The sequence below is a fragment of the Mustela putorius genome, unplaced genomic scaffold (genome assembly GCF_011764305.1).
Source record: "Mustela putorius furo isolate JIRA1106 unplaced genomic scaffold, ASM1176430v1.1 tig00001566_pilon_pilon_pilon, whole genome shotgun sequence".
In the NCBI taxonomy this organism is placed as follows: domain Eukaryota; kingdom Metazoa; phylum Chordata; class Mammalia; order Carnivora; family Mustelidae; genus Mustela; species Mustela putorius.
The window spans coordinates 511090-536415 of NW_025421798.1; the positions used below are offsets into that span (position 1 = coordinate 511090).

General features: G+C 43.3%; 1 protein-coding gene across 5 annotated transcripts in view; it reads left to right on the top strand.

Annotated features, from left to right (window-relative positions):
- Nucleotides 1-24601, top strand: part of SMC1A (structural maintenance of chromosomes 1A) — a 49918-nt gene extending 25317 nt beyond the window's left edge. For 2 of the 5 annotated variants that reach the window (XM_004781224.3, XM_045087844.1), the window contains 6 exons: nucleotides 5560-5716; nucleotides 6201-6355; nucleotides 6476-6627; nucleotides 7756-7825; nucleotides 8112-8222; nucleotides 8658-14566. In XM_004781224.3, coding sequence (XP_004781281.2) covers nucleotides 5560-5716; nucleotides 6201-6355; nucleotides 6476-6627; nucleotides 7756-7825; nucleotides 8112-8222; nucleotides 8658-8741 — 729 coding nt within the window. In that variant the 3' untranslated portion in view covers nucleotides 8742-14566. Of the gene's footprint in view, nucleotides 1-5559; nucleotides 5717-6200; nucleotides 6356-6475; nucleotides 6628-7755; nucleotides 7826-8111; nucleotides 8223-8657; nucleotides 14567-19829; nucleotides 22257-24384 lie in introns of those variants that run through there. The other 3 variants (XR_006608908.1, XR_006608909.1, XR_006608907.1) reach the window with 3 other exon arrangements.
- Nucleotides 24602-25326: the final 725 nt, after the last annotated feature.

Genomic DNA, 25326 nt, shown 5'->3' on the forward strand with positions numbered 1-25326 from the left:
ATGGTTTCAGTTACCATGGTCAACCACAGTCTGGAAGCAGATGATCCTCCTCCTGACCTATTTCAGAAGGTCAGTAGCCTACCTAGTGCTATGTCACAGTGACTATGTCATTCAGCTTACTTCCATCTCCTCATGTAGGCATTTTTTATTATCTCACATTTTCCTAAGAAGGGTGATTACACAGTAAGAGTTTGAGTGCGAGTCCATTCGTGTAACTTTTATTACAGTATATTGTTACAATTGTTCTGTTGCATTATTGCTGTTAGTTTTTTACAGTGCCTAATCTGTAAATTAAGCTTTATTGTAGGTATGTATGTATAGGAAAAAACATAGTATATAGGCTTTGGCACTGTTCATGGTTTTAGACATCTACGGGGGGGTGTCTTAGAATGTACCCCGTGGATAAGGGGGACTACTGTATAAGATTCCCCTCCATCAGTTTTTATTTTTCTTTGCAGTATTTTTTGTTTTAAAAGAAATTGGCTCATTTCTCCTGAAGGATTTTCCACATTCTGTACTTTGTTGAGTGTATCCTGTGATTTTTTTTAAAAGATTATTTATTTATTTAAGAGAGAGTGTGCATGCACTTGAGCAGGAGAGAGACAGGCAGACTCAGCGCTGAGTGCAGAGCCCGATATGGGGCTTGATCCCATGACCCTGAGTCCGTGACCTGAGCTGAAACTAAGAGTCAGACACTCAACTGAACCACCCAGGCCCCTGTATCCTATGATTTGTTTTGATGTTCTCCAAGAACAAAGCACAAAAGTAGTTCTGGTATCCCCTGTAGTTCCTATAAATGGGTAGTTAGATCAGTGCTGTTAAATAGAGATATAATATGATCCACATGTCCTATTTTTAAAAGTAAAATTTATTCTAATGCTGTATTTTTGCTTAACCCAGTATATCCAGAAATTATTTCAGTGTAAAACACATAAAAATTATTGATAGGCTATTTGACAGTCTCTCTGTACTAAGTCTAAGAAACTTAGAAACAGATACTAAGAAAATACAGTATCTGTTTATGCTTCTAGCATATCTCAATTTGGATGCTGTATTTTCCTCAGATATATTTGATCTGTAATTAGCTATCTTACACTTGATCTTAGCCAAGAAGTGGTATGTATTTAGCTATCTTAAAATTTACAATAGAAAAAAAGAACCACATACCCTAGTTTGTTACAGATATACTTAAAAGTTTTCTAGAAACTAAGTTGAATATCAGTTTTTAAATCAGTCAACAATCATTAAAGTCAGTAGTCACATGTGGGCTTATGGCTACTGTATTAGCTCAGATCCAGAGGTTTGATTAGATTCAAGTTTGGGGGTTTGTTTTGGTCAAGACTGCCTCATAAGTGACGTTGTTAACACCTATCAGGAAGTTGGTGATGTCTGGTTATGGTTCTTTTTGTATGATTTGCAGTTGTGGTTATTGCCTCAATTGATTAATTTGTCTGTCGTTGCAAAATGGTGATCTTCTTACTTTATTTTTATTAACTGGAATACTCTAAAGAGAGATTTCCTCTTATTAGTCATTAGGTTACCCTGGGGTACCGTTTATATAGGAAAGGTGGATATATATGCACTTGATTCTCTTATTTTACTAGCTTATAAAATAATGAGCTGGTTTTCTGACATTGTCAAGATCTGTTCATTGAGTTGTTTGTTTTTTAAGATTTTATTTATATATTTGAGAGAGAGTGAGAGAGATCCCAAGTAGTCAGAGAGGCAGGCAGAGGGGGAGGGGAAGCAGGCTCCCTGCTGAGCAGAGAGCCTGATGCGGGGCTCAATCCCAGGACCCGGAGATCATGACCTGAGCAAAGGCAGAGGCTTAACCCACTGAGCCACCCAGGCGCCCCTGTTCACTGAATTGTTTTTGTGTCATTTTGAACTTAATGGATTTAAACACGTGAAATGTATTGTACTCTGTTGTGGTTGTTATTCTTGTTGATCAAGTTGCATCTTAGGCCGGTGGGAACCATTGGCTTCTGAATCATTTTGACACAACTCTTACAGGCTTTTATGTCTTCACTGCTTTCTGGTATGTCCAGGCTCATCCTTAAGATCTGGCATTAGCCATTTCTCTCTGAGAAGTTCTGACTTCTTGTAGTGGGAAATGCTGTTTAGCAACTACCATCTGAACACCAGAGTGCTCATGACTGCCGGGTTGCTCAGTTCTTCTAGAATGTTTCAGTAGACTGGGCTACAAGGTGCATTTTTTATTTTGGAGGAAAAATGTGAGTTTATGTTGGTACTTCAATTGAAATTGTAATTTTCACAGTGTAACATCATTGATTTTATGGTTGAGTCTCCCCAATTATTCTTGCTAAAGATCTTGGTTCCTAGCAACATTAACATAATTAACATATTTTACTTTATCCTATTCTGTATATAATAGTTTGAAAATCACAATGAGGTATTATTAGTCACAAATTATGTATGAATGCTGTTGAAGATTTCCTTGACGTCCTTTTTGCCGTTAAGCTAATAGCTTATTGGGCGTATATGGCCAGCCATGTTCCTATATATATATTTTTTTAAAGATTTTATTTTTTTATTTGACAGACAGAGATCACAAGTAGGCAGAGAGGTAGGCAGAGAGAGAGGAGGAAGCAGGCTCCCCACTGAGCAGAGAGCCCGATGCGGGGCTCGATCCCAGGACCCTGGGATCATGACCTGAGCCGAAGGCAGAGGCTTTAACTCACTGAGCCACCCAGGCGCCCCCATGTTCCTATATTTTAAAATAATTTGAAAGAATTCTCTGAGTGTTTAACCAGCTTAATATATTGTCATGTTTCATTGTTTAGTTTTTCATTTTTAAGGGGGTTGCTCATTTTTGCATTTTGACCTCTTTTTCCAAATTTATTTTGAAAATTTTCAAACCTATAGAAAAATTGAAAGTACAGTGCAGTGAACACCCATATACCTTTCACTGTAGATTCACCAATGAACATTTTTCCGGTTTTTTCTCTCTCCATCTCTCTTGATTCCCTCCTTCCACACTACACTTTTGTTTTTGCTGAACCATTTGAAGGAAGTTACAGACTTCAACTCTAAATATTTCAGCATGCTAAGAACAAGGGATTCTGCTCCATAACTGTAATTCCATATTACACCTAAAAAAATTAATAATAATTTCATATCTAATATACTGCCCATATTCACATTTCCCCAGTTGTTCCAGAAGTGTTTTTTATAATTGTTTGTTTTAAGCTATGATCCAGTCAAGGTTTATGTATTGCTTTTGGGTGTTCTATCTTTTTAGTTTCTTTTAATGTGGAGCAGTCCCCTCACATTCTTTCATGACACTGATCTTTCGAAGCGTCTATGTATTGTCTTGAATGGCTGTGTTATGGATATGTTTGTTTCCTTTCGTTATTTTTTTTAATTTTTTAAAGATTTTATTTATTTATGACAGTGAGAGATCACAGGTAGGCAGAGGGACAGGCAGGGTTGGGGGGGTGGGGAGCAGGCTCTCTGCTGAGCAGAGAGCTGGATGCAGGGCTCCATCCCAGGATCCTGAGATCATGACCTGAGCCGAAGGCAGAGCCTTAACCCACTGAGCCACCCAGGCGCCTCTGTTTCCTTTCATTATTGTTTAATTTGTTCCACCTATCCTTGTGTTTCTTATAAATTGGAAATTTGATCTAGTCTGGAGACTTGATGGATTTGGGTTAAGTAATTTTTTGGCCAGAATATTTCATTGGTGATGCTGTGTACTCTATATTGCATCATGCCAGGAGATATGTAATGTGAGGATGTCCCACTATTCATGATGTTAAGCTTGGTCCTCTGTTAAGGTATCGATTGCCAGATTTCATACCTTTGTAAGTAGTAAGTAATCTTTAGGGGGATTCTCTGGTATCTTGTGAATATCTTGTTCCCAACAGTTTTTTGGCCCTGTGGTTTTCACATTTTGATTTAATTTTTTTCATAATTCTGCAAAATTTTCCTATGGTCTAAAGCTGAAAGTATAATACAAGGTACAAAAGAGAAGTTTCACTTTCCTTCTTGTCCCCTTTGCCTCCCTTCTGCTATGTGTAATCATTTTAATTAGTTTTTGGATTATCCTTTTTTTGTTGTATTTTAAAAATACAAATATATTTGTATGTAAATACATTCATATTCCTTCTCTTAGATAAAAAGCAGCAGTCTGTTGTGTACCTTGCATATTTGCATATTTTAATTATAACCTATACGAGAGACTACTTCTTAACAGTATATAGAGCTCTATAGGAGGGCTTTTCTAAAATATATGCATTTATGTATACATTTGTGTGTATTCATGTCCTTCCTGTGCTTGAAGTCATTCAGTGGTACCTCACCTCCCTTTATTTTATTTTTTTTTATTTTATTTATTTGACAGACAGAGATCACAAGTAGGCAGAGAGGCAGGCAGATAGAGAGTGAGAGAAGGAAGCAGGCTCCCTGCTGAGCAGAGAGCCCGATGTGGGACTAGATCCCAGGACCCTGAGATCACGACCTGAGCCGAAGGCAGCGGCTTAACCCACTGAGCCACCCAGGCGCCCCCTCACCTCCCTTTAGATGAAGTCGAGACCTCTTACAAGACTTGAAAGGCCCTTTATCATCAGGTTTCTGCATGTCTCCAGCCTTGCCTGAGTGTGCACATGCACACTCACAGTTGCTATTATTGCCGTACTGAATTGCCCTTTTTTTGGCCTTTGAAATTTATTAAAACTGATTACTTTTTTGAATTGCTTTGATTTCCTTGAATGAACCATGAGCATATCCTTGATTTTGCATGTGATGCTCCTGTCTGCATAGGCTATTCTTTCTCTCTGTCCTCACTTTCATCCCGTTGGCCTGAGCTTAAGCATACTCCTGGAGGCCTTCCCTAGTCCCAGAGTCTGAGTTAGGTGCCCTTATGTGCTGACCCTACACCATCTGTTTACCATTGTTTTGGTATTCACTGTGCAGTGTTCTGATTGTTTACGTATATGCCTTCCTCTGTGAGTCCATGAGCTCTGTAAGCACAGGAACCATGGCTCACAGGATATGAGGGCCCCAGTGCCTGGCATTTGGAAGGCATTCAGTAAATATTTATTGACTTAAAGTGGCAGAAAGGCACAAGCCCAGACATGCATTGCAATATCCATAAGACCTAAAACCAAACTCAAATGGAATTTGCTCAGATGTGGTGATCTGAGCAGAAAGCGTGAGTTGCCTTATTCATTGTGGAGCTGTAGGTGGAGTCCATACCAGCCTGTGTGGGAGCCTCTAGGTCACCCTGGGATGGTGCTGGCTCATGGCCTGGGCTGAGAGCCAGAAAGGGGCACCACCAGCTGCTCCTCCTGAGAGACAGAGAGGTTGACGGCCTGGGGGAAGGGCTAGAGATGAGAAAGTGGCATCAGCCTGTAATTTCCAGGGATGGTGGGAATGGTTGCTGTAGGTAGGACCTTGTGGGAGGAGATGTGCTAGGGAAGAAGAACCTGCCTTCAGCATGGAGCAAGTGCTCAGGTCCTGCTTAGTGGAGCATCTCTTGTGGGGGCCTAAGCTCAGGGACCTGGCCCCTCTTGATGTCATTGGGCCTGGGGTTTACAGGATGCCCAGGCTGAGGAGGAGATCAAACAGGAGATGAATACACTGCAGCAGAAGCTGAATGAGCAGCAAAGTGTACTCCAGCGTATTGCTGCCCCCAACATGAAAGCCATGGAGAAGCTGGAAAGTGTCCGAGACAAGTTCCAGGAGACCTCAGATGGTAAGATTTTTTTTACCCCTTTTACTTTTACTGTCTAAGGTGAAGACAGAAGGCTGAAGTTACAGCAAGGGCCTGTTACACATCACAGTAGCTCCCATTTTTATCTGCTTTCTGGAAACTCCCAAGAGCCTTAAACAGTAGGGGTTAGTTACCACACTTGTCTTACAGAGCAGAAAACTGCTGAGGTTCAGAGAGGGTCATTGGCCTACCCAAGGTCACACAGCTGGTTGCTGGTTGAGCCCAGGGTAGAATTCATGTTTGTGTGGCTCCGGGCCCATGTTTCTTCCTTTGTGCTGTGTGGCTGGCCCAATGGTTACAAGTGGTTGTGGGGCCATTTTCCTGGGGTCCTTCCCAAACATTCCTCTCCCTTTGGGATGTTCCTGCTCTGTGAATTGTCATTTACAGGTCATTCTTGCCAGGGCGTGATCCTCAGCCTTGGCAGAGCCTGGGCACTGAGGAGTCACCTGTCTTTCTCTTGTGGCAGAGTTTGAGGCAGCCCGAAAGCGAGCCAAGAAAGCCAAGCAGGCATTCGAACAGATCAAGAAGGAGCGCTTTGACCGCTTCAATGCTTGTTTTGAATCTGTGGCCACCAACATCGATGAGATCTATAAGGCCCTATCCCGCAACAGCAGTGCCCAGGTAGGCTGGAGTCCCTTACCCAGCTAGCCCCCACCATCACGTTGCCCTGCCCTTTAGGCCTCCTGTCCCTGTCCTCATCTAGACCAGACCCAGATTCTGACCCATCTGCCTTCTCCCTAGGCATTCCTGGGCCCCGAGAACCCCGAGGAGCCCTACCTGGATGGCATCAACTATAACTGTGTGGCTCCTGGCAAACGCTTCCGGCCTATGGACAACTTGTCAGGGGGGGAGAAAACGGTGGCGGCTCTGGCTTTGCTCTTTGCCATCCACAGGTAAGGCTGCTCTTCCCAGGGCAGTTGACGGAGAGACTGAACTGAGGCCACCAGAGGCTCTGGTGCCTAAGGACATGCAGAGATCTGCAGAGGTGAAGATGTTCTGGTGGAATCTGGATTGCGTCCCTGTTTCCCTACCTACTACAGCACATCTGGCCTTGGTTTCCTGGACCTGTCTTTCCTATCCACCCTCATCTACTCAGCATGCCCTCACTGGCCCCCGCATGTATTCAGTCCCACCACCAGGCTTTTGCTTACATGGTTGCTGGCTAATTAGCCCTTTCTATGCAAATCTAGCTTGATCATCACCATGCCTTCACATCTCATTTTCCTCCTAGTGTTCCTCTAGGAAGCCTGCTTTGACCAACTGTGGCATACCCTGACCTCCCCCTCCTGAATGCCAGTAATACTTGAATCTGACCCCCACAACTTAATACTTGATTGTACAGCATCATTCAGTGAGCATTTCTTGAGGGCTGCTCTGTGCCAGACTCTTGGGGGATTAGGGACACAGATGTGTCAGACATGGTCTCTGTCCTTGAGGAGCTCATGGTCTAATGAAAGCCAGATGTGTAAACAGTGAGCTAAGTGTTGTAACCGGGTGAGTGTGTATGTTGTGGATGCACAGAGGAGGGACACCAACCCAGCGTGGGGGAGGGTGTGGGTGGCCAGGAAAGGCTTTCGAGGGCAGGTAACACTTGAGCAGGAAATGCAAAGGATGAGTGGAAGTTAGCCGAAGACACCAGGAGGTGTTCTAGGCAGCTGGGTGCCACATGTGCCAAGAGGCAGGAAGCCACAACAGCATGGTGCAGGTGGGTGGGGTAGACCTCCAGGTAGCTTGGACAGAGTGGTCAGAGCCTAGGACAGCTCTATCTCCCCAGCCGGTCTGGAAGCTCTGGAGAGAACCATGTCTTCTCCTGGTTCTATAGAATCCTGGAGCACAAGGTTGGTTGCACAAGAGGGTTCAGTTGGTAAACTGGCCTTCTGGGGCTCAGGCAACATTAAGACCTGGGTTTTTTAGTCTCTGAAGAAGTGGAGGGTGATGCTGGCCTGTGAGATGGGCCCTGGGGCTATCCTGCCTCACCCCTGCCCCCATCAGTGTCAGCTCACCTACTGGTTCCCTCCCAGCTACAAGCCAGCCCCCTTCTTCGTCCTGGATGAGATCGATGCTGCCCTGGATAACACCAACATTGGCAAGGTGGGTGCAAGGAAAGTGGGGCCCGGGAGGGAGGCCCCTAGGTTGGGGCTGGGTTTCAGGGAGCAACTCCTGAGTGTGCTCTAGCCGTTCCTGCTGCCTGCTCTCTGTGCCCGGGAGGCTGGGCCCAGGGCCATCCATCCACGCCGTGCTATTTCAGTGGCCTCTCAGGCTCTCTTCCCCCTACCCTCTACCCCTTACCCCACCCTCTGCCTCTGGTTCTGACTGGAAAACACAAGGGAGTGTTAGGGTTTCAGCCCTGCTAAGTGCCTGGCGGCCCCTCCCACAGGTGGCAAATTACATCAAGGAGCAGTCGACTTGCAACTTCCAGGCCATCGTCATCTCTCTCAAGGAGGAGTTCTACACCAAGGCTGAGAGCCTCATTGGAGTCTACCCCGAGGTAGGGCGGGCCTGGCTCAGGAGCCAGCCCCACTCCCTGCCTGACTCCCCAGGGCAGGAAGGGAAGGCTGCAGTGGAGGGCCATGGGGGCGGGGGAGCATAGGGACTCAGGACCTTGACAGCCATCTGGGCTTATTGGAGCCCTGCCCTAGAGGCTTAGCCGGCCCAGCTGGGCAGGGCTATTGCGTCTGGGGACAGGTGGAAAGGCCAGGCAGAGGAGCCAGACAGCAAAGAAAAGGAGGAGAATGCAGAGGTAGGCAGGGAGAAAAGGCACATGGGACCGAGCACATCCTCACACCCAGAGAGAACCATTGCCTGGGCTTTGGGCAGGTATGTAGGGAGGAGGGTTTGAGGCCCCCGGTCCTGGGGCGCCAGACCCCCCCCCCTTAATTCTCTCCTTACAATTTCATTTTTCTTTTTCTCCCTCCTCCTTCAGCAAGGGGACTGTGTGATCAGCAAAGTCCTGACCTTCGACCTCACCAAGTACCCAGATGCCAACCCCAACCCCAATGAGCAGTAGCAATAGTTCTGCCCTCCTGCCCTGTCTGGATCCCTAAGCTTCCCCTCTCCCAATCTCTGGATATTTGGCTCCCAACCTCCCCCTACCTCCCGTCCCTGTTTGGTATAGTCATGGGATTTAGGCATTGCTGTCAAGCACGAAGAGGAACAGAGGTGATATTAGGTCTGGAGCAAAAATTCCTGAGCTTCAGGGAGCATCCTGGCCTTTGGAAGGAGGTGCTGAGCTGAACTGAGCTGAACAGGGCCATCTGTCCATCCCCTATCTTCCCCTCTCCCAGACCTCCCCCCTCCTCCCTCCTCCCATCACCCATAATCATGGGTTGGGCCCCTTGCATCTTGCTTGTGTGTGGGTATGTATGTGTGTATATATGTGTCTGCATGTGTGCATATGGGCGTGCTTGCAAAATAATAAAAGATATTGGAGATCCATTTTAGAAGGAGCCTAGGCTGAATTTGATTCCAAGAGAGCTTAGTATGACAGCACCCCAGAGCTGGGCAAAGGTATTCAGGACCTCATAGGAATCAGTCACATGAAATTGCCCTCATTCACTCATTTGTGTTTTTGTTCATTTGTGTATTCATCAGACATATATTTGTCAGGCTCTATTCTAGAAATACAGAGCTAAATCAGATATGGTCTCTACCCTCCTACCAAGGAGATGCAGTGGGTTCATGGTTTCTCGTGGTCAGCTGAATCATATTTATAGGTACTTAGAGTTTGAGAAGAGGATGATCACCTCCAGGCTTCCTGGAGAAGGTCACATTTGAGCTGAACCTTGACAATTGGTAGGATTTGGTTGGGCACTAGGAGTGGAACCTGGGCTCTGGGGACAGACATTTGTGGGTTCTAGTCCTTTTTTTTAAAATCACTAGTTTGATGTTGGGCAAGTCATTTGACCTTTCTGTGCCTCAGTTTCCTCATCTGTAAAATGGGGCTAACAATATTACCTACCTCATAGGATTTAATGATGTCAAGCTCCTCACTGGGGGCCTTATCCCTGCTTGGAGCCCACTAGGTGCCAACCCCTCAGAATAAAAGCCTTCTCATACCTGGACCCCTGAGGGGTCTGATCCCAGTTGTTGGGGATGGAAAGACTCTCCAGATCTGGGAGATGCTAAATGCCTTGGTTACTGAGAAAGTTCCAGGGCACTGATGGGGTTTACCCGGTAAGTGAAGGGCTTAAGGAAGCCTATAGCTTCAATCATGTATGGTAACCAGGTGCCTGGGCCCCAACCCGGGTCATGAGGAAGTCGGGGAGAGGTAGCCTGGGCCACATCCCGGCCGAATATGTGTGAAGTTCCTTCTGGGAACTAACCTGTGTCAGCTGCAGGGACCGTGCAGAGGCAGCAGAGCCTGCTGCCATGAGGTCAGCCTATGCTCGTTCTCATACACTGTCAGACCATCACCTTGTCCTGATTGTATACCACATTCTTGTTTCTTCAAAGTTAAATTTGTTCTGATTACTCAAGTGACTCATGAATCCATTCTCTAAGATGTCAGATTTATAAGTAGAGCTAGCCTTGTTTGACTACCATTGCCCGTCCCCTTCTAAACTGCTGTTATGTTTGTTGTACATCCATCTAGACAGTTTTAAGACTTTGACATATATGAGCTCATTGAAAATATTGTGTATTTAATACAAATGGTATATTGAGTCGTTCTGCAATTTGCTTTCCTTGTTTAACAGTTTTTGAGATCTATGCATGTTTTTGCTAAATGTAGATTCAATTCATCCTTTGTAATTGCCATATGGAGTGCCATCATATGACTATCACATCGTACCCATTTCTTTTGTGATAGCTAGTTAAGACTGTTTTCTCTTTTTGCTATTACAGAATACAACACAGGAACATTTGTGTGTGTGTGTGTGTGTGCGTGCGTGTGTATATGAGTTTATCTAGGGTTGCTTCCTAGAAGTTGAATTGCAGAGTCATAGACTATTTATATTTTTGTTTTAAATAGAGGCTTCCAAATTGCCCTCCTGTACTATTTACTCAATCTTTTTCTTGAGGTTGTCTTAGGTGTAACATTGTTATCTACTTGAGTTTCATCCTAAGTAGTGATATCCATGAAACCATGGATTTGATATGCTAATTATGTATTTTTCTAATACATATTGAAAGGCATAACTCAAAATAAATTTGTCTTTGTTCAACCAAAGAAGTCACATACCACCAGTGGTACATGTGCTGTAGTTTGGGAAATGCTGGCATATCTGAAAGCACAATTTGGGAGTTGCCCTGGTTCAAATCCTAGCTGTAGAAACTTGAGCTCATTACTTCACCTCCCTGGATCTCAGTTTCCTCACATAGAAAAGGACTTAATCTGTGCCCTATTTGCAGCCATGTAGGGAAGATGAAGTGTGCTGGAAGGAGTTTGGCTGATACCTAGATCATCCCAGGCCTTTCAGGGTAGCAATTGCTATTTGCCCCACTTTACAGATGAGGAAACTGAGGCCCAGGAAGTTTAAGTGACCCAGCTACCAGGTAACAGTAAGAATTTGAACCCAGGCCCCCCCCCAATTCAGTCTTGTGCTTTCTCCACTACAAGGGTGGTTTTCAACCTTGGCTGTGCACCAGAATCACTTGTGAAGATTTTTCTTTTCTTTTTTAAAAATCAAAGCAATATATACACCAGGTAGGAAGTAAAATAGTACAGAAGGGCTTACAATGCAAAGCAGCTGTTCCCTGCTGCACCCCCACATCCAAAGGATGTGGAGCTCCTTGCTCTGGTCCCACCCCTGGAAATCTAATTCAGTAGGTGTGGATAATAATCTGGATACCTAATTCTTACCTCACATGGTAGAAAGGATTAGATGAGATGCCTTGGACTAAAGCCTGGCCCACAGGGGCACAAGTGCTGCAGAGCACTTAGGTCCTAAGGATCAGAGAGGTGAAAGGCTTTGTCCTAGAACCCAGTGGGTCATTGGTAGAATCTAGGCTTCAACTAGGAGGGATCTCTGCTTGCCCAGTGCTTTCCCACTGTGCCGCCTGCTTTCTATCATCACAAAGGAGCATGTGCTCAGTGAAGGCTGTGCTCAGGTGAGAGCTTATGGCACAGTGTGCTTCCAGGAGTAAGCTAGATCCAAATAGAATCCCTAGGACTTGTTGGAGGATGCTAGGTTGACTCCCTTATACCCTGGACCCAGTAGCCTTGGTCTGGGGAGTTGAAGGGTGCTCCATGACCGTGTTTACCTTTAACTGGGCACTTCACTCTGGGAATCACTGTGTTGCCCACCAGGGACATAAACATGAGTCAAATCTTTACCCCACCTTTGAGGAGCTCACTAGTTAGGGGAGGCAATTCCTAGAACAGCCGTTAAGCATGCAGTCTGATAGCCCTCTGATAGGAGTGTGGAAAAGGAAGGGCCTGTAGCTTATACAGAGGTTCAGGGAAGGCATCCTCTAGTCTAGGAGGTGACACCTGAGCTGAGTCTTGAGAGCCTGGTAGGAATTACCTAGTTGAAGTGGAAGGAATTTTCAGGGAGTGGGGACAGTATGCACAAAAACCTGAAGACAAGAAACAGCAAAAACAGTTGAGAAGTACTGAAACAAGATTTAACAGAGTTCAGATTTCTTTCATGAGACAGTGAGGTTCCCAAACTGGCTATGCACCAGAACCACATGGAGCACTCTGGGCTCCATCCTCAAAAAGTTTGATTTCTGTAACTGGGGTGATGCCTCAGGATCTTGAGTGCTTAGAAAAATGAGCACATGACTGTAGGGTATAGCCAGCTTTGGGAACTGTAGCCAGAAGGCAGTGTGGGAGCCATGGAATGGTTTTAAGCAGGATTGGGTTAAATGTGCATACTATATGCTCCCACACCTGTAGTTTCCCCGTTGGCTCAATTTCTCACTGTGTGTTTGCTTGTTTTGTCTCTGAGTAAACAGAAAGCACCACAGGGATGGGCCTGGGGTTATCTTGCTACTGGCATATCCCCAGCAAAAAGCACAGTGCCTGATCCAAAACAGGCACCCAATAAATAGTTTTTGAGTGAATGAAAATGTGAATGAATGCATTTGTGATGGAGAATGGAGACAGGGAGATCAGCTAGAAAGCTGTTGAAAAGCCCAGGAGCCCTACTCAAGGGCAAGGGCAGTGGGAATGGATTAGAGGCAATAAAAGTGTGAGCCAGACTTGATGACTGAGGATTACTGGATGTGGAGGGTGACTGAGAGTATAGAATGAGTGCCCATCAGTAGCCTAGATTCCTACCCTATTCCAGTCATTCTCTTTCCTCATCCATCTAAGTCAGAATCTCCTTCCAGCCTCAGCCACTGGAATTCTTCCCTCAAGTTAGTTAAAAGTTTCTGTGTGTTGTGTGGTCCCCTCCCTCCCCCTCTCCCCCAAGCCATTGATTCATTCATCCAGTTCAATAAATCTTGGCTAAGCACCTCCTGTATGCAGTGAGGCTCTTCCAAGCCAGGACTCTGACTCCCTCTTTCCTACCTCAAGAGATGTTTTTGAGGGCTTCCCCAGGTAAGACTCCCATTCCTTAGACAGTAACCTAAAGTGAGATGCCCAGATGTCAGACCTGTAAGGGAACTTACAGACTTTGTCCAACCCCCTCCTGAGGCCCTGGGAGGGGAAGGAACTTGCCCAAGGTCCCATTACTAGAAAGTTTCAGAGCCAGAAGTGGAACCTAAGTTCCCTTTCCACATCACCACTAGAGCCTTGATCTCTTCCTTCACAGATAGGACAGGCAGAGGTGGCCAGGGAGAAGGTGGGACTTAGGTTGGCCTTGAAGGTTGGTGTACTGAACAGGCCAAACAAGAAGCTTGCCAATTACACTGCCCCCTTCTGGAAACCGTCAGCAAACCTGCCATGCCCACATCCCTTCTAAGGGGTTTCTTAAGCATGAGTTGCCATGCTCTGTACCATGTGACCTCACAGTCCTGGCCACAAATGGTTTGGGATAGTATCTGACTCAAGGACAGCCAATCTCTAGGCCATAGCCTATTAGGTGGACGGGTGTAAGAACTCCACCTCATAGGGATGGCCTGTATCAAATGGCCTCCAGGGAGGCTAAATGTGAGGCATTCAGAAGTGAACTATTAATTAGCATTTAGCAAGACAGAAGTGGTGATGGATGAGGGGTGCTAGAAGCTGAACAGAAAAAGCATGGAGAAAGCTGCAGGGACCATGAAACATTTATATCATGAGAACATGGGGCCACAAGGTAGCAGAAGCCATGAAGCAGCAAGACAACATTGGGCCAAAAGGACACAGAAGCCATGAAGCAATAGGAGCCACAATGTAGCAGGAGCCATGAGGAACAGAAACCATGAGACAAAACCCTGAATGTGAGATCCATGAAGCAGAAGGCTTGAATGACAAGATCCAGGAGGCAGCAGAAGCAATGAGACTCTCAGAACCACAAGGTAGCAAGGCAACAGGAATCGAAGAGGCTGCAGGAATGACCAGGCAAACAGAAGCTTCAACACAAGAGAAGCCCTGGATGAACTGGAACCGAAGCCCTGGAAGCCAAGAAGCTGCAGGAGCCAGGAGGCCAAGAAACAATGAGGCCCCCGAAGGCCAAGCACTAGCAAGGAGGGTAACAGGAAAAAAAGAAAAGAAAGAAAGGTAGTCTAAGTAGCAGTAGGAAGAGTACAAATACAGCCAGAAAGAAGTTGAGTCACCATTTTGGGAAGCACTAGAGAAGGGAGCAACAGATGCCTGCAGCTGAGGGGGTGACAAGCCAGGCTCTAGAGCTGCTTTGGATCGTGAACCATTTTCGAGTTTCTGTTCCTCCATGAGGCTGCCTGTGTAGCTGTTTTTGTCTTCCTTATTTCCCTATGAATGCTTCAATAAATCTCCATCACTAACCTGAGTGTGTCTGTTCTTGTAATCTAAAAGAAGTTAACACTGGTGTGCACTGTAGATGGGTGGAAAGCAGGGCAGAAGGTCTTCCACGTGGGTTTGAAACCAGACACAGGTGGGAAGTCATTCTTTCACATCCTCACTGGCACAGGCACTTCTCATTCATTTACATACTGGCTTCTTTTTCTCATTTGTTCAGCCACTTCATCTGTTCACCTATTAGTGGTATTTTCACGTATTCTGCACTCAGGCATTGATGTAAGTATTCACTCATTTGTTGGCTCTTTTGTTCTTTCTCGGATCCACTTTGTCATCACTTTTGCACCCATTTGGTCAGCAAGCACACATTGAGTTCCTGCATTATGTCAGGCCTTGTGCTAGGTTCTGGGGATGAGATATACTCCCCAGAGTCTAGGAATTCACAGTGGGGGCGCAGGTGAGTGCACCAAAGGGGAGAGATTATAGAGCAGAAGTCTAGATGAGGCAGGGTGAGAATATAGGACCATTCCTCTTTGGGATGGGGTAGGATGGAGGGAGTACTCAGGCAAGGCTTTATAGAGAAGGGGTGCTTGAACTGAATCTTGAAGGAAGAGTTGGTATTTACCATGTAGAAAGGGTAGCTGTAGAATATTCCGAGCAGAAGAGCTGCCTAAGTAAAGTTCTATGAAGAGTGTGGAAGTGCATGGATTTTGGGAGGAATGGATATTGGAAAAAGTGGTAAAAACCAGGTAGTCGAGCTTAGCTTTGACCCTGTGGGCAATGGGAAGCTGTAGAAGGGTTTGACGGAGTGTAGCTGTAGAAGGGGAGTGGCGGAGTCAGATTGGTATTTTAGGAAGATCACTCTGGTAGCCAGTGTGAAAGATGGTTGCAAGCATGAGATACTGACCCAAGTAATATACTTGGGAGAGAGAACATCTAAGTATTATAATTGCGGGCACAAATGAGGACTTGGGAGTCCCTGAGGAGCGAGGAAAAAGTTCTACCAGGGGGCCAAGGAAGACTTTGGAGATAGAATTTGAGCTGAGCCTTGAAAAATAAGTAGAGAGGATCCCAACTTGTAGACATGAGGAGTAAGCGCTCTCCAGGCCTGGGAGATGAAAACAAGCCAGGAGGTGGGTGTAAATGGGATGACTGCAGGCTAACAAAGCTTGCAGTTTGACTGCAGGAAAGCTGCACAGAAGGGAGACTGCAAGTTTGTTGAAGTTTTTTTCTATTCTGCCGCCATTAGGTCTGCAGGAACAAGGGAATTTGGAGGAAGTAGTGGGCAGGAGTGTCCTTTTTCTGTGTTTTTAAAAATTAAATATGTGTTCATTTTAAAATAGAAGTAATGCAGGCACATTATTTAGAAGACATCAATAAACTTAAATCAGTTACAAAAAGTGAGTTCCACAGCCCCACTCCCACTCTACCACCTTTCGTTATTAGCAACCACTTTTATTTAGTTATTGTGCGACCTCCATTTCTAAGTATTGTGTTATGTGAGCATTTGTCTTTTATCAATTTCAGACATTAATCCATTGGTATCCTGCTATGACAAATGATTCAGATTACACCAAGTTCAATTCTTGTCTTACCTGCTTCTCATATAATTTAGTTTCTGTACTACTTTTCTGAATTTAAAAAGCACCTTTATTTCATTTTCCATGACTTAGAGACAATATTTCTTAACAACCAGAATTTTGTTAGATGAGAATGTCTTTTCTTTTTTACACCTTCCACTGTCAACCTCCCTAACTTATATCATCTGGTCTTTTATATTGTCAAAATTGATAACGTTGAATTCTGTAATCATGATTAAGATTTTTGGTATGCGTGTTGTCTGTAGCTTGATAATTTGATTTGGAAAGTTGAAAAGCGGTAAGTGATTATATTAATATAACTGTAAATACTGTTCACTGAAGAAGCCATTTAATGTACCTTTTATAATTTTTCCTTGTAGTTTTTCATTTTTCCCTCACGTTTCTAATTCTCTTTTTATCTTTCACTGTTTTTACTTTATCATATATTCTAATTTTTTTCTTCTCAAAAATCTCTATTACGTTAAATATTCCATCAAGCCTACTTTTTCCCCCCCTCCAGGACATCTTCCTGGAGCCCTCTTATACTCTTCCTCAAATCTGAACTAGTTGCTCTCTAGGTCTGATGCATGGGCTGTCATTTTGGAACCTTCCTTCTCTGCTTTGCTTGTTCATATTCACTATTTGTTAGTTCTCAGGGTTGGTTGGTTTGTTTTTCTCATTATTTTGATGGAGCGCATCCTCAAGTAACTTTCTCAGAAAAGTTTGTAGGAGTTAGATTTCCTGTCTTTGCATGTCTGAAAAGATCTTTATTCCATCCTTATATTCAGCTATAAAGCTTGAGGTTCAACATCATTTTCCCACAGAACTTTGAAGGCATTGCTCAACTTTCTTCTAGCATCAAATTTTGATGATAAGCAGTCTGATAACAGTCTGAGCCTCATGGCTTTATAGGTAGCTTTCCCCGCACCTTTTTTTTTTTTTTCTCCTTCCAGGATCTCAATGATACAAATGTTAGATCTTTTGTTGTAGTTTCACGGATCCCTAAGGTTCTGTTCACTATTTTTTCCAGTCTTTTTGTTTTTCAGTTTGGGTGATTCTATCGTTCTCCAAGTTCACTAATTCTTTACTCTGTTTTCTCCATTTTGATGTTAGCCCAATCCTTTGAGGTTTTTGTTTTGGTTATTGTAGTTTTCACTTTAAAATTTCCATTTGATTCTTCTTTTTATCTTTTTTCTTTAATGATAGTTTCTATTTTTTAATTTGCTTTAAGCATGTTTCTAATTGTACATTGAGGCATTTTTATGATGCCTCCCTTGTCAGATAATTTTTAACACCTCATATCAGTGTTGGAGTCTATTGAGTGTCTTCTCATTTCAGGTTGAGATTTTCTTGGTTCTTGGTATGATGAGTAATTTTCTGTTGAAACCTGGGCATTTTGTTTCAGCTTGCCTCCTCAGACACTGTTCCAGCAGTGAAAGAGGGGACACTGCCTCATTACTGCCAGGCGGGCATGGAAGTCTAGTTTCTGTTGACAACCGAGAAGGAGGGTTTCCTCGTTCTTGAGTGGGGAAATGGGAGTTGCAGCTCCCTACTCAAACTTCTCTGATAACCACCCCAGTAGGAAGGGAGAGGGGTGACTTTACAGCCAGTGAGGGTAGAAGTCTAAGCTCCACACTTGGCATTTGCTGATGGAACCACAGTGTTTTCTGTTGTGTTGTGCTGGAGTGGAGTTATCTCATTGCCACTTTCTCTAGCACCAGGTCTGGGGTGTGTTGAGTCAAAAAGCAAACCAAGGGAATTCACCACCATGTCACTTCTGTGCTGCGAGGGTCTCTAGCATGTTTGTCTTCTCTTCACTTCTCAGAGCCTTCTTAGGTTTATATACAATGCCTCAGGATTTTAGCTGTAGTTGGGGAGAGAAACAGGGAAAAGTACTTCTCTGCCCATCTACCCACCCCCACTTTAGTTATTTTTTAAAAATTATATTCTTGGTGTTCTGAAATTTTATAATTTTGTGTTTAGGTTTGGGGATTTGTCATTTGTAGTGTTGGGTCACTGGTTAGGTCCCTTCATTTTGAAGTACTTTAACTCTGGGGAATTCTCTATTTTATTGAATACATTCCTCCCTTCCAGTTTCTTTGTTCTCTCTGGGAACTCCTGAATTGATCTTTTGTAGTTTTTATCTGTTCTCTCCCTCAATCTGGTTTTCCCTCACTCCCTCCCTTCTCTCTCTTCCTTTCCGGAATAGATTGAACTTGTATCTTTCAACTATTCTATCACATTTCTTTTTGACAATCACATTTTAAAATTTCCAAATATCCATTCATGTTCCTTTACCTTTCTTACAGCATCCAGTTCTTGTTTAGTGGATGCACTAGTATCTTGACTCTCTGGGTACAGTAGAGGTATTTTTATATATTTTTTTTTCTTTTTTAAAAAAATGTGTTTCCTTTGTGGTTCATTTTACCCTGTTTGCTTATTTTGGTCTCTCTTAATTTGTGGCCGTTTCTCAAATGCCTGGTAATCCATGGTTGTATACTCATACTTAGGAATTTAGCAACAAATACCTGATTGGAAGCTCTGTGTATGGGGGACAGTGCTAGGTGACTGGTGGCTTCCCTTTAGGATGATTGGAGGAGAACTGACTGCTATGCTGCAGAGTCCCCAAATGCCAGACTGCAAAGATCTTTTCTCTGAGGTTCAGTTTTGTTAGTTCAGAACCCTCTGGGTTTTGTCTAATGGGTAGACACCTGGCTGCTGTGAATTGTACACAAGGGGTGGGTTAATGATTTGGTATACAGCCTTCCAATTAATCTCCCTGTTTTCAGCCAATATCTCACTCCCACTTTATATCATACCTGGCATTGTTAAGACCCAAGACATTCCAGGCTTCTGCAGAGAAAGATCAACTCCTTCCTCTGTGGCGTCATCTCCATGCATACTCCAGGCTATGGCTTCCTCCACCATGCTCCATCAGTTACCATTCCTCCATTACCTTCTATCTTCCAGAAATGTGTTGAAATCTCTCTTTTGCTGATGGACCTGCTCTCATTCTCTTCATCATTGTGTTTTTATACCTTTTTTTTAAATTCCTTTACTGTCATTTTAACAAGGTCTCAGGTGGGAGTGGAGATAAACACATGGTAAGTCTGCCATCTTGACCTGGGAATCTACTGGTCGATAACGGTTTGTTTTTAATTTTTCTGGTAATTATCTTAATATCTCTAAATAATATGCAGATTTTTCTATTTATCAACTTATTTATCACTTTTAGACATTATCTGTTGACTTCCTGCTATTTAAATCACCCAACTACCCTCCTCCCATGTACCCAGTATAGCTCTATTATTAATTATAAAGCCTCTATTCCTTACCTTGGTACCTTTAAATAATGGACTTATACTCCTTTCAGTCTCTCAACTTCTGTCATTTATACTTTTATGTTAATAAGATTAATAGCATTTACATTCTGGGTCTATAACCATAATTAAGTCATCCATACTTAGCTGACAGATCACTCTAAAAGTTTAAAGTCAATAAAGTGTTGATGTTATTATAATTATGTAAATGTTGTTCCCTGCCGCTCCAATTAGTGTACTAGGATTACATTTCTTTTCTTATGCATTTTTTCCTGGTAGTTTCTAATTGCCTTTCTTTTTTCCTTGCATTGTCTGACTTTATCTTCTTCTTAAGTTGTTCCAAATTCTCAAGGAAAGTATAAAATCATTTGAATCCCCTTTTTTCCCAGATACCTTCCTCCTGGAGCCCTCCGTCTTCCTGCTCCAATTTGGACTGATTGCTCTGTAGGCCTGCAGCACAACTGTCATCCTGGGACGTCCCTTCATTACTCTTCTGGGCTGGACCCAATCTTTCCTGGACCCCATATCTTCCTCTTTCTTAATTTACTCCTTTGTAGTGGACTTTGTGGTTATTTTCCAACATCCATTCCTCTCCTCCCCCACTGTGTGACAACTATACAATTTGAGTGGGGTCGACCCCACTGCCAGCTCTAGGTATAGTCCTTTATTGGTATAAACCAATCTGAGTATCACGCCCCCTTGCTACAGTGATGATTGGTTCAGGGATGATCCAGTCACACTGAAATTTAGGACTTCTGTTCAGTTTTTGAGGGAAGAGGTGGCCTATCTTCCCTTGGATATGAACAAAGAAGCATGTAGCAAAGAAGCATGCAGAAGGCCTACCTGAGGATGGAGCTGACAAATGAAGAAGGCAAAAGAATCACAGAGAAGTGGAACCATATTCCTGATCATACCATGCCTGAAGTCTGCCCTGCCTACGAACTTCTCAGTTAAGTGAGCTAATAAATTACGTTTGTTACTTAAGCCGGCTTGAGTTGAGTTTTATATTGTTTGCACCTGAAAGCGTTCTTACACTTTTTGCTGTCTCCTTTTGGAGAGGGAATGAGTGTGTTTTTGGTTATATGAGGCACTAAGTTAGGTGGAAGCATTTTTGTAGAGTAACATTGGGAAGAAGGGTGTATGTGGATGTCCAGCAAACAAAAGAGTGAACTCTAGTGGCTGCCTGGCATCTAAATCCTCATCCTGTTTGGTAGAGCCCCACTCCCATGAGTCTTGGTGAGAGGCAGGGCTCCACTTCCTACAGTGGAAACTGAAGGAGGTCAGAAACTTCCTTTCTCTGCCCACTGGGCACAAGGGTTGAATATACTCTGTTCATGGCCTTGAATCTAGAGTCAGCAGTACAAGGGAGACAGGAATATACGAAATTAACATATGGATGATAGATTAGGAGGATATATTTGCAATGTGCAAAAGTGGCAAAAGATTAATAACTAGAAAAGAAGATAGTAAACCGAATAGGAAAATAGGCAAATGATACGAAGAGTAACTAACAGGAGAATCTTGAATTTACACAAGGGGAAAATTGAATATATGAAGACATTTTCAACTCTGCTAATAATTAGAAAAATGAAAATTAAACTAACAAATCACTATAAGAATACCAACATGTAGAAAGTCAGATATTATCAATTACTGGTGAAGATGTGAAGAAAAGGAAAATCGTGGGTGGGAGTGATAAAGGTATTCCAGAGATTAATTTGGCAGTACTTCCTGAGGTTCAGTCTGTGCAGATCCTACAACATAGCAACTGCACTCCTGAATATATATTCCAGAGAAATATATTCCTGGGGAATTTTCACACAGTTCCTTAAGGAAATATAATTGAGGTTTGTTCTAGCGTTGTTTGTGTTTAGTGAGGAATTGGAAGCAATCTAGGTGTCCATCACCAAGGGACCAGATAAGTGAACTGTGGTATATTTATAGGATGGAAAATACAAATAAAAAGAAAGGAGCTAAATTTACTGTAGCCACACAGATAGGTCTCCAAAGCCCAGTGTTGAGTGAAAAGTTAAAAACAGCATGAGATTGACAGCATAAAACCATTTAGGTAATTGTCAAACAACATTGTCTATTTTTTTTTAAAGATTTTATTTATTTGACAGAGAGAAATCACAAGTAGATGGGGAGGCAGGCAGAGAGAGAGAGAGGGAAGCAGGCTCCCTGCTGAGCAGAGAGCCCAATGCGGGACTCTGAGATCACGACCTGAGCCGAAGGCAGCGGCTTAACCCACTGAGCCACCCAGGCGCCCAACATTGTCTATTTTAATGGGTGTGCACATATCTAAATATTTGGAAGATGGATTGGAGGTGTATATACGTGAAATATACTCAAGTCGCTCACTCTGGTGGGCAGTAGAATGGGAGCAGAGATGGGAACTGAGAGTGGAAAATAATAATTCAATGAAATAAAGCAGAAGAGGGGCCTTGAATGAACTGAGGAAAATAATGTGCCATGGATTGAAGAGCATGAGTAAGACAATGCTGAAGTTGACCACAAATAAATGGGACCAGACAGGAGGATAGTTAGAGTTCATCTGTAGTGGTGTGTGATGGTAGGAAGACCTCCGGGTGTTGTAGCAGTGGGGGTAGCAGCATTTTAACCTGGCTGTTCCCACAGTGTGCCTTAGCTATGGCTTCCATGTCTCCACGCTTCTGTGAACTACATGATAACCTTGTAATAAGTCCCTTTTCTGCTTAAGTTAACTAGAGTCAGTTTCTGTTACTGGCCTCCAAGAACCCTGACTGAGATGTCATGCATGTCGTTGGAGAACATCTTCAAGTAACTTCCTAAGAAAGGTAAAATTTGGGGTCTTTGCATGTCTGAAAATGTAGCATTATTTTATCTTCATATGTGGGTGACAGTTTGGCTTTAGAATTCTATGTTCAAAATATTTTATCTTATGCATTTTGGAGGTACTGCATTTAGCGTGTAGTGCTGCTGATTAGAAGTTGTGTGCTAATATTATTCTCATTCCTTTCTTGGTGACCTGTTTTCCTCACCTCTGGAAGCTTACTGTTTTCTCCCATCATGTGTTTTGAAATATAGTGATGAGCACAGGAGTATGTTTTTCCCCCATCTGTTTTGCTGGGCACCTAGTCGTTGGACTTTTCCAATCTGAAGACTCACGTTCCTCTCCTCTGAGAAATCACAGTTTGCTTTCTTTCTTAATTTTCTTTCCTTTATTTTCTCTGTTCTCTCATTCTGGGCCTCTTAGTAGTTGAGTGTTGAATCTCCTGAATGATGGTCTTTGTCTTTTTATTTTCTCTCATAGTTTCCATGTCTTTGTTTTTTTTTTTTTTTTTTAATTCTGCAACCTGGGACATTTTCTTGAAGTTATCTTCTATTGTACTTTTTTTTTCTTTTGGAAGTCATTTTAAATTTCTAAGCTCTCTTTCTTATTCTCCAAAGGTGCCTTTTTTTATAGCATCCTTTTCTTTAATGGATGCAATATCTTCTGTGTATGTGTGCTTAATAGAGCTTAACTGGAGTCTTGGAGATTACATGATCATTACCAAGCCAGGAAGGAAAATTGTAAATGGATATCAAATATTAACCTCTCCAAGAGAATGGCACCCATGCCCCTCTGAATGGGGCTGCCTACTGGCTCTCTCTCTTCTTAGCCCCCAGCACTGATACCATGTGTGGGCAAGATGATCATCCAGCAATTGTATGGTTTTGGCCATGGGCTCAGATCTCCAGCTCTCACCTTGTCACCAGAAAAAGGAAGTCATTGTTCTATTCCCTACTCCCAGGCCTACATGAGGCAGTCACAATAGTCAGCAGCACATCTCAAAGAGTGAATTGTTTTTGACATTAAAGAATATGTATGGTGGAAGTGACAATCCTGTCTAGTTCTGTTTTTACAGTCTTTCCTTCAACAGGAGCCAACAGCACTCCAAGCTGGCATCTCTCTTGATGTGGTCCCTACTGAGTTATCTTCTGTGAGCAAAGGCCTGGGCAAAAATATGCACACACATCTCTAGGAACAAATAATTTTCAGGGACAGTCCAGTCCAAACCCATGTTTGGGACAAAAAATGAACTCAGTGGAAGCATAATGCTGTTAAAGGACACCCAAACCATGTCACTGCTCAGAACATTCAACATTTGAATCAGAGTGGATAACGTGCTGAATGCTTACTCTGTACCTGGCACTTGAATTACCTTCATTTCATGAAGAAGGAAAATGAGGTTCCCAGGTGTCGCTCACCCGGGATCACAGAACTAATAAATGGCAGACAGGAAATTGCACCAGGACTATCTAACCACAGTCACCCCATGTAAGCGCTACATGGTGCTGTACTGGTTTCCACCAGTCATGTTACGGTTAATGGTGATAGCACAATTCTCTGTAAGATCAGGGCGCGGATACCTGAGATGCCTTAGTCTAAGTAACAAACTCATTCTGGTAAGTTTGCTTCCAGGACGAATCTCCTTTCCTCTGGAGACAGAAAACTGCTATGAGCTTTTGGTTTTTTCTGCTTTCTTTCTTTCTTTTAAAGTTTCTTTCAGAGAAACCCTAACACTTTATTTCTAAATTTTATTTTTTCATCAAAGTAATGCTTGCATATGTTTAAAAAAAATACGGTGGTGCTGAAGAGCTTACAAGAAAACCCAGCAATACCCTGTCCCCTCCCACTGCAAGCCCCTGCTTCCTAGAGGCAACTACGTAGAATGATCTTTCCAGTCTTCGGCTGTTTCTTCTGGCATTTACCACTCCCAGCCCCCTTCCCCTTTGTCATCTCCTTGTCAGGGTGAACAGCCAGATACTTTCTTAAGCTTCCTTGCAGCTAGAGATGGTTATGTGTCCCAGTTATGGCCATGAGAGGTTTGCTGGGAAGCGGGGGGCGCTTCTGAAAAGGCTTTTGCTTTCTGAGACATGCAGAGCTGACACTGTCCCTTTCCTCCTCTCTCCCTTGATTAGAGTCGTGCTGCCTAGAGCTGTGACAGCAATCTTGTGACAGAGAGGGGATGAATATGAGGGTGAAGATGCAACATATGAAGGAGGAAAAAGTTAGAACCTGGTTCCCTGATGGCATCATTGAGCAGCTGAACCCATGCCACACTGATGTTAATAATAAATTAACTTACTGAAAAATAAATAAATGAATGAATGAATAAAGCCATATGTGTTCAAGGCACTGTCATTTTGGTTTTGTGTTGCTTGTAGCTGGAAGGATTTTTACTGAAGGACCACCACGTTTCTATATAATATATCTATACTATTTCTTTTTTTTTAATGGAAGTATAGTTGACATGCAATATTATATGACTACTGTTTCTTAACTTAGCAATCTGAGACATTATCTCAACATCTCTTTATAGTAGAAGAGGATTTTATGCCCCTACACGCACATGCCCCTGTATCCACCCCCCTCCTTCACTCTTCCAATATGTTTATATCCCAGTTTCTAGTAAATCAGTAGTTGCCACAGAGCCAAGAATTGTACTTTAATGACCTGGCTTTATTTTGCCTTTTTTTGTGTTCCTGAGCTTAATAATTACTTGGTATTGTTTTTTCACTTGAGATGGGCACACCCTTAGTTTTTCGCCTTTGCTTGATCAGTTTGTTCATAACGCTACTAGCATATTTTCCAGATGTTCCAACCTGCCAGCCTATTGAATTAAGAAGAAACCAATAGAAAGTTGTTTGGTTGGGAGACTGTATAAGACATAGAGGTTGGTCAAGGCCACTACTAGGCATTCCTTTAAGATGACTGGGTAGGGACCTGCATATTCTGCTGGAGGGCTCCTAAGTCCGGAAAGTGGAGGCTGTGCTCTGCAACTGTTTGATTTCTTTAAGAAACCCTCTGTATTTTGTTTAAGTGCAGATGCTTGGCTCTTCTGATTTTTGCCGACAAACACG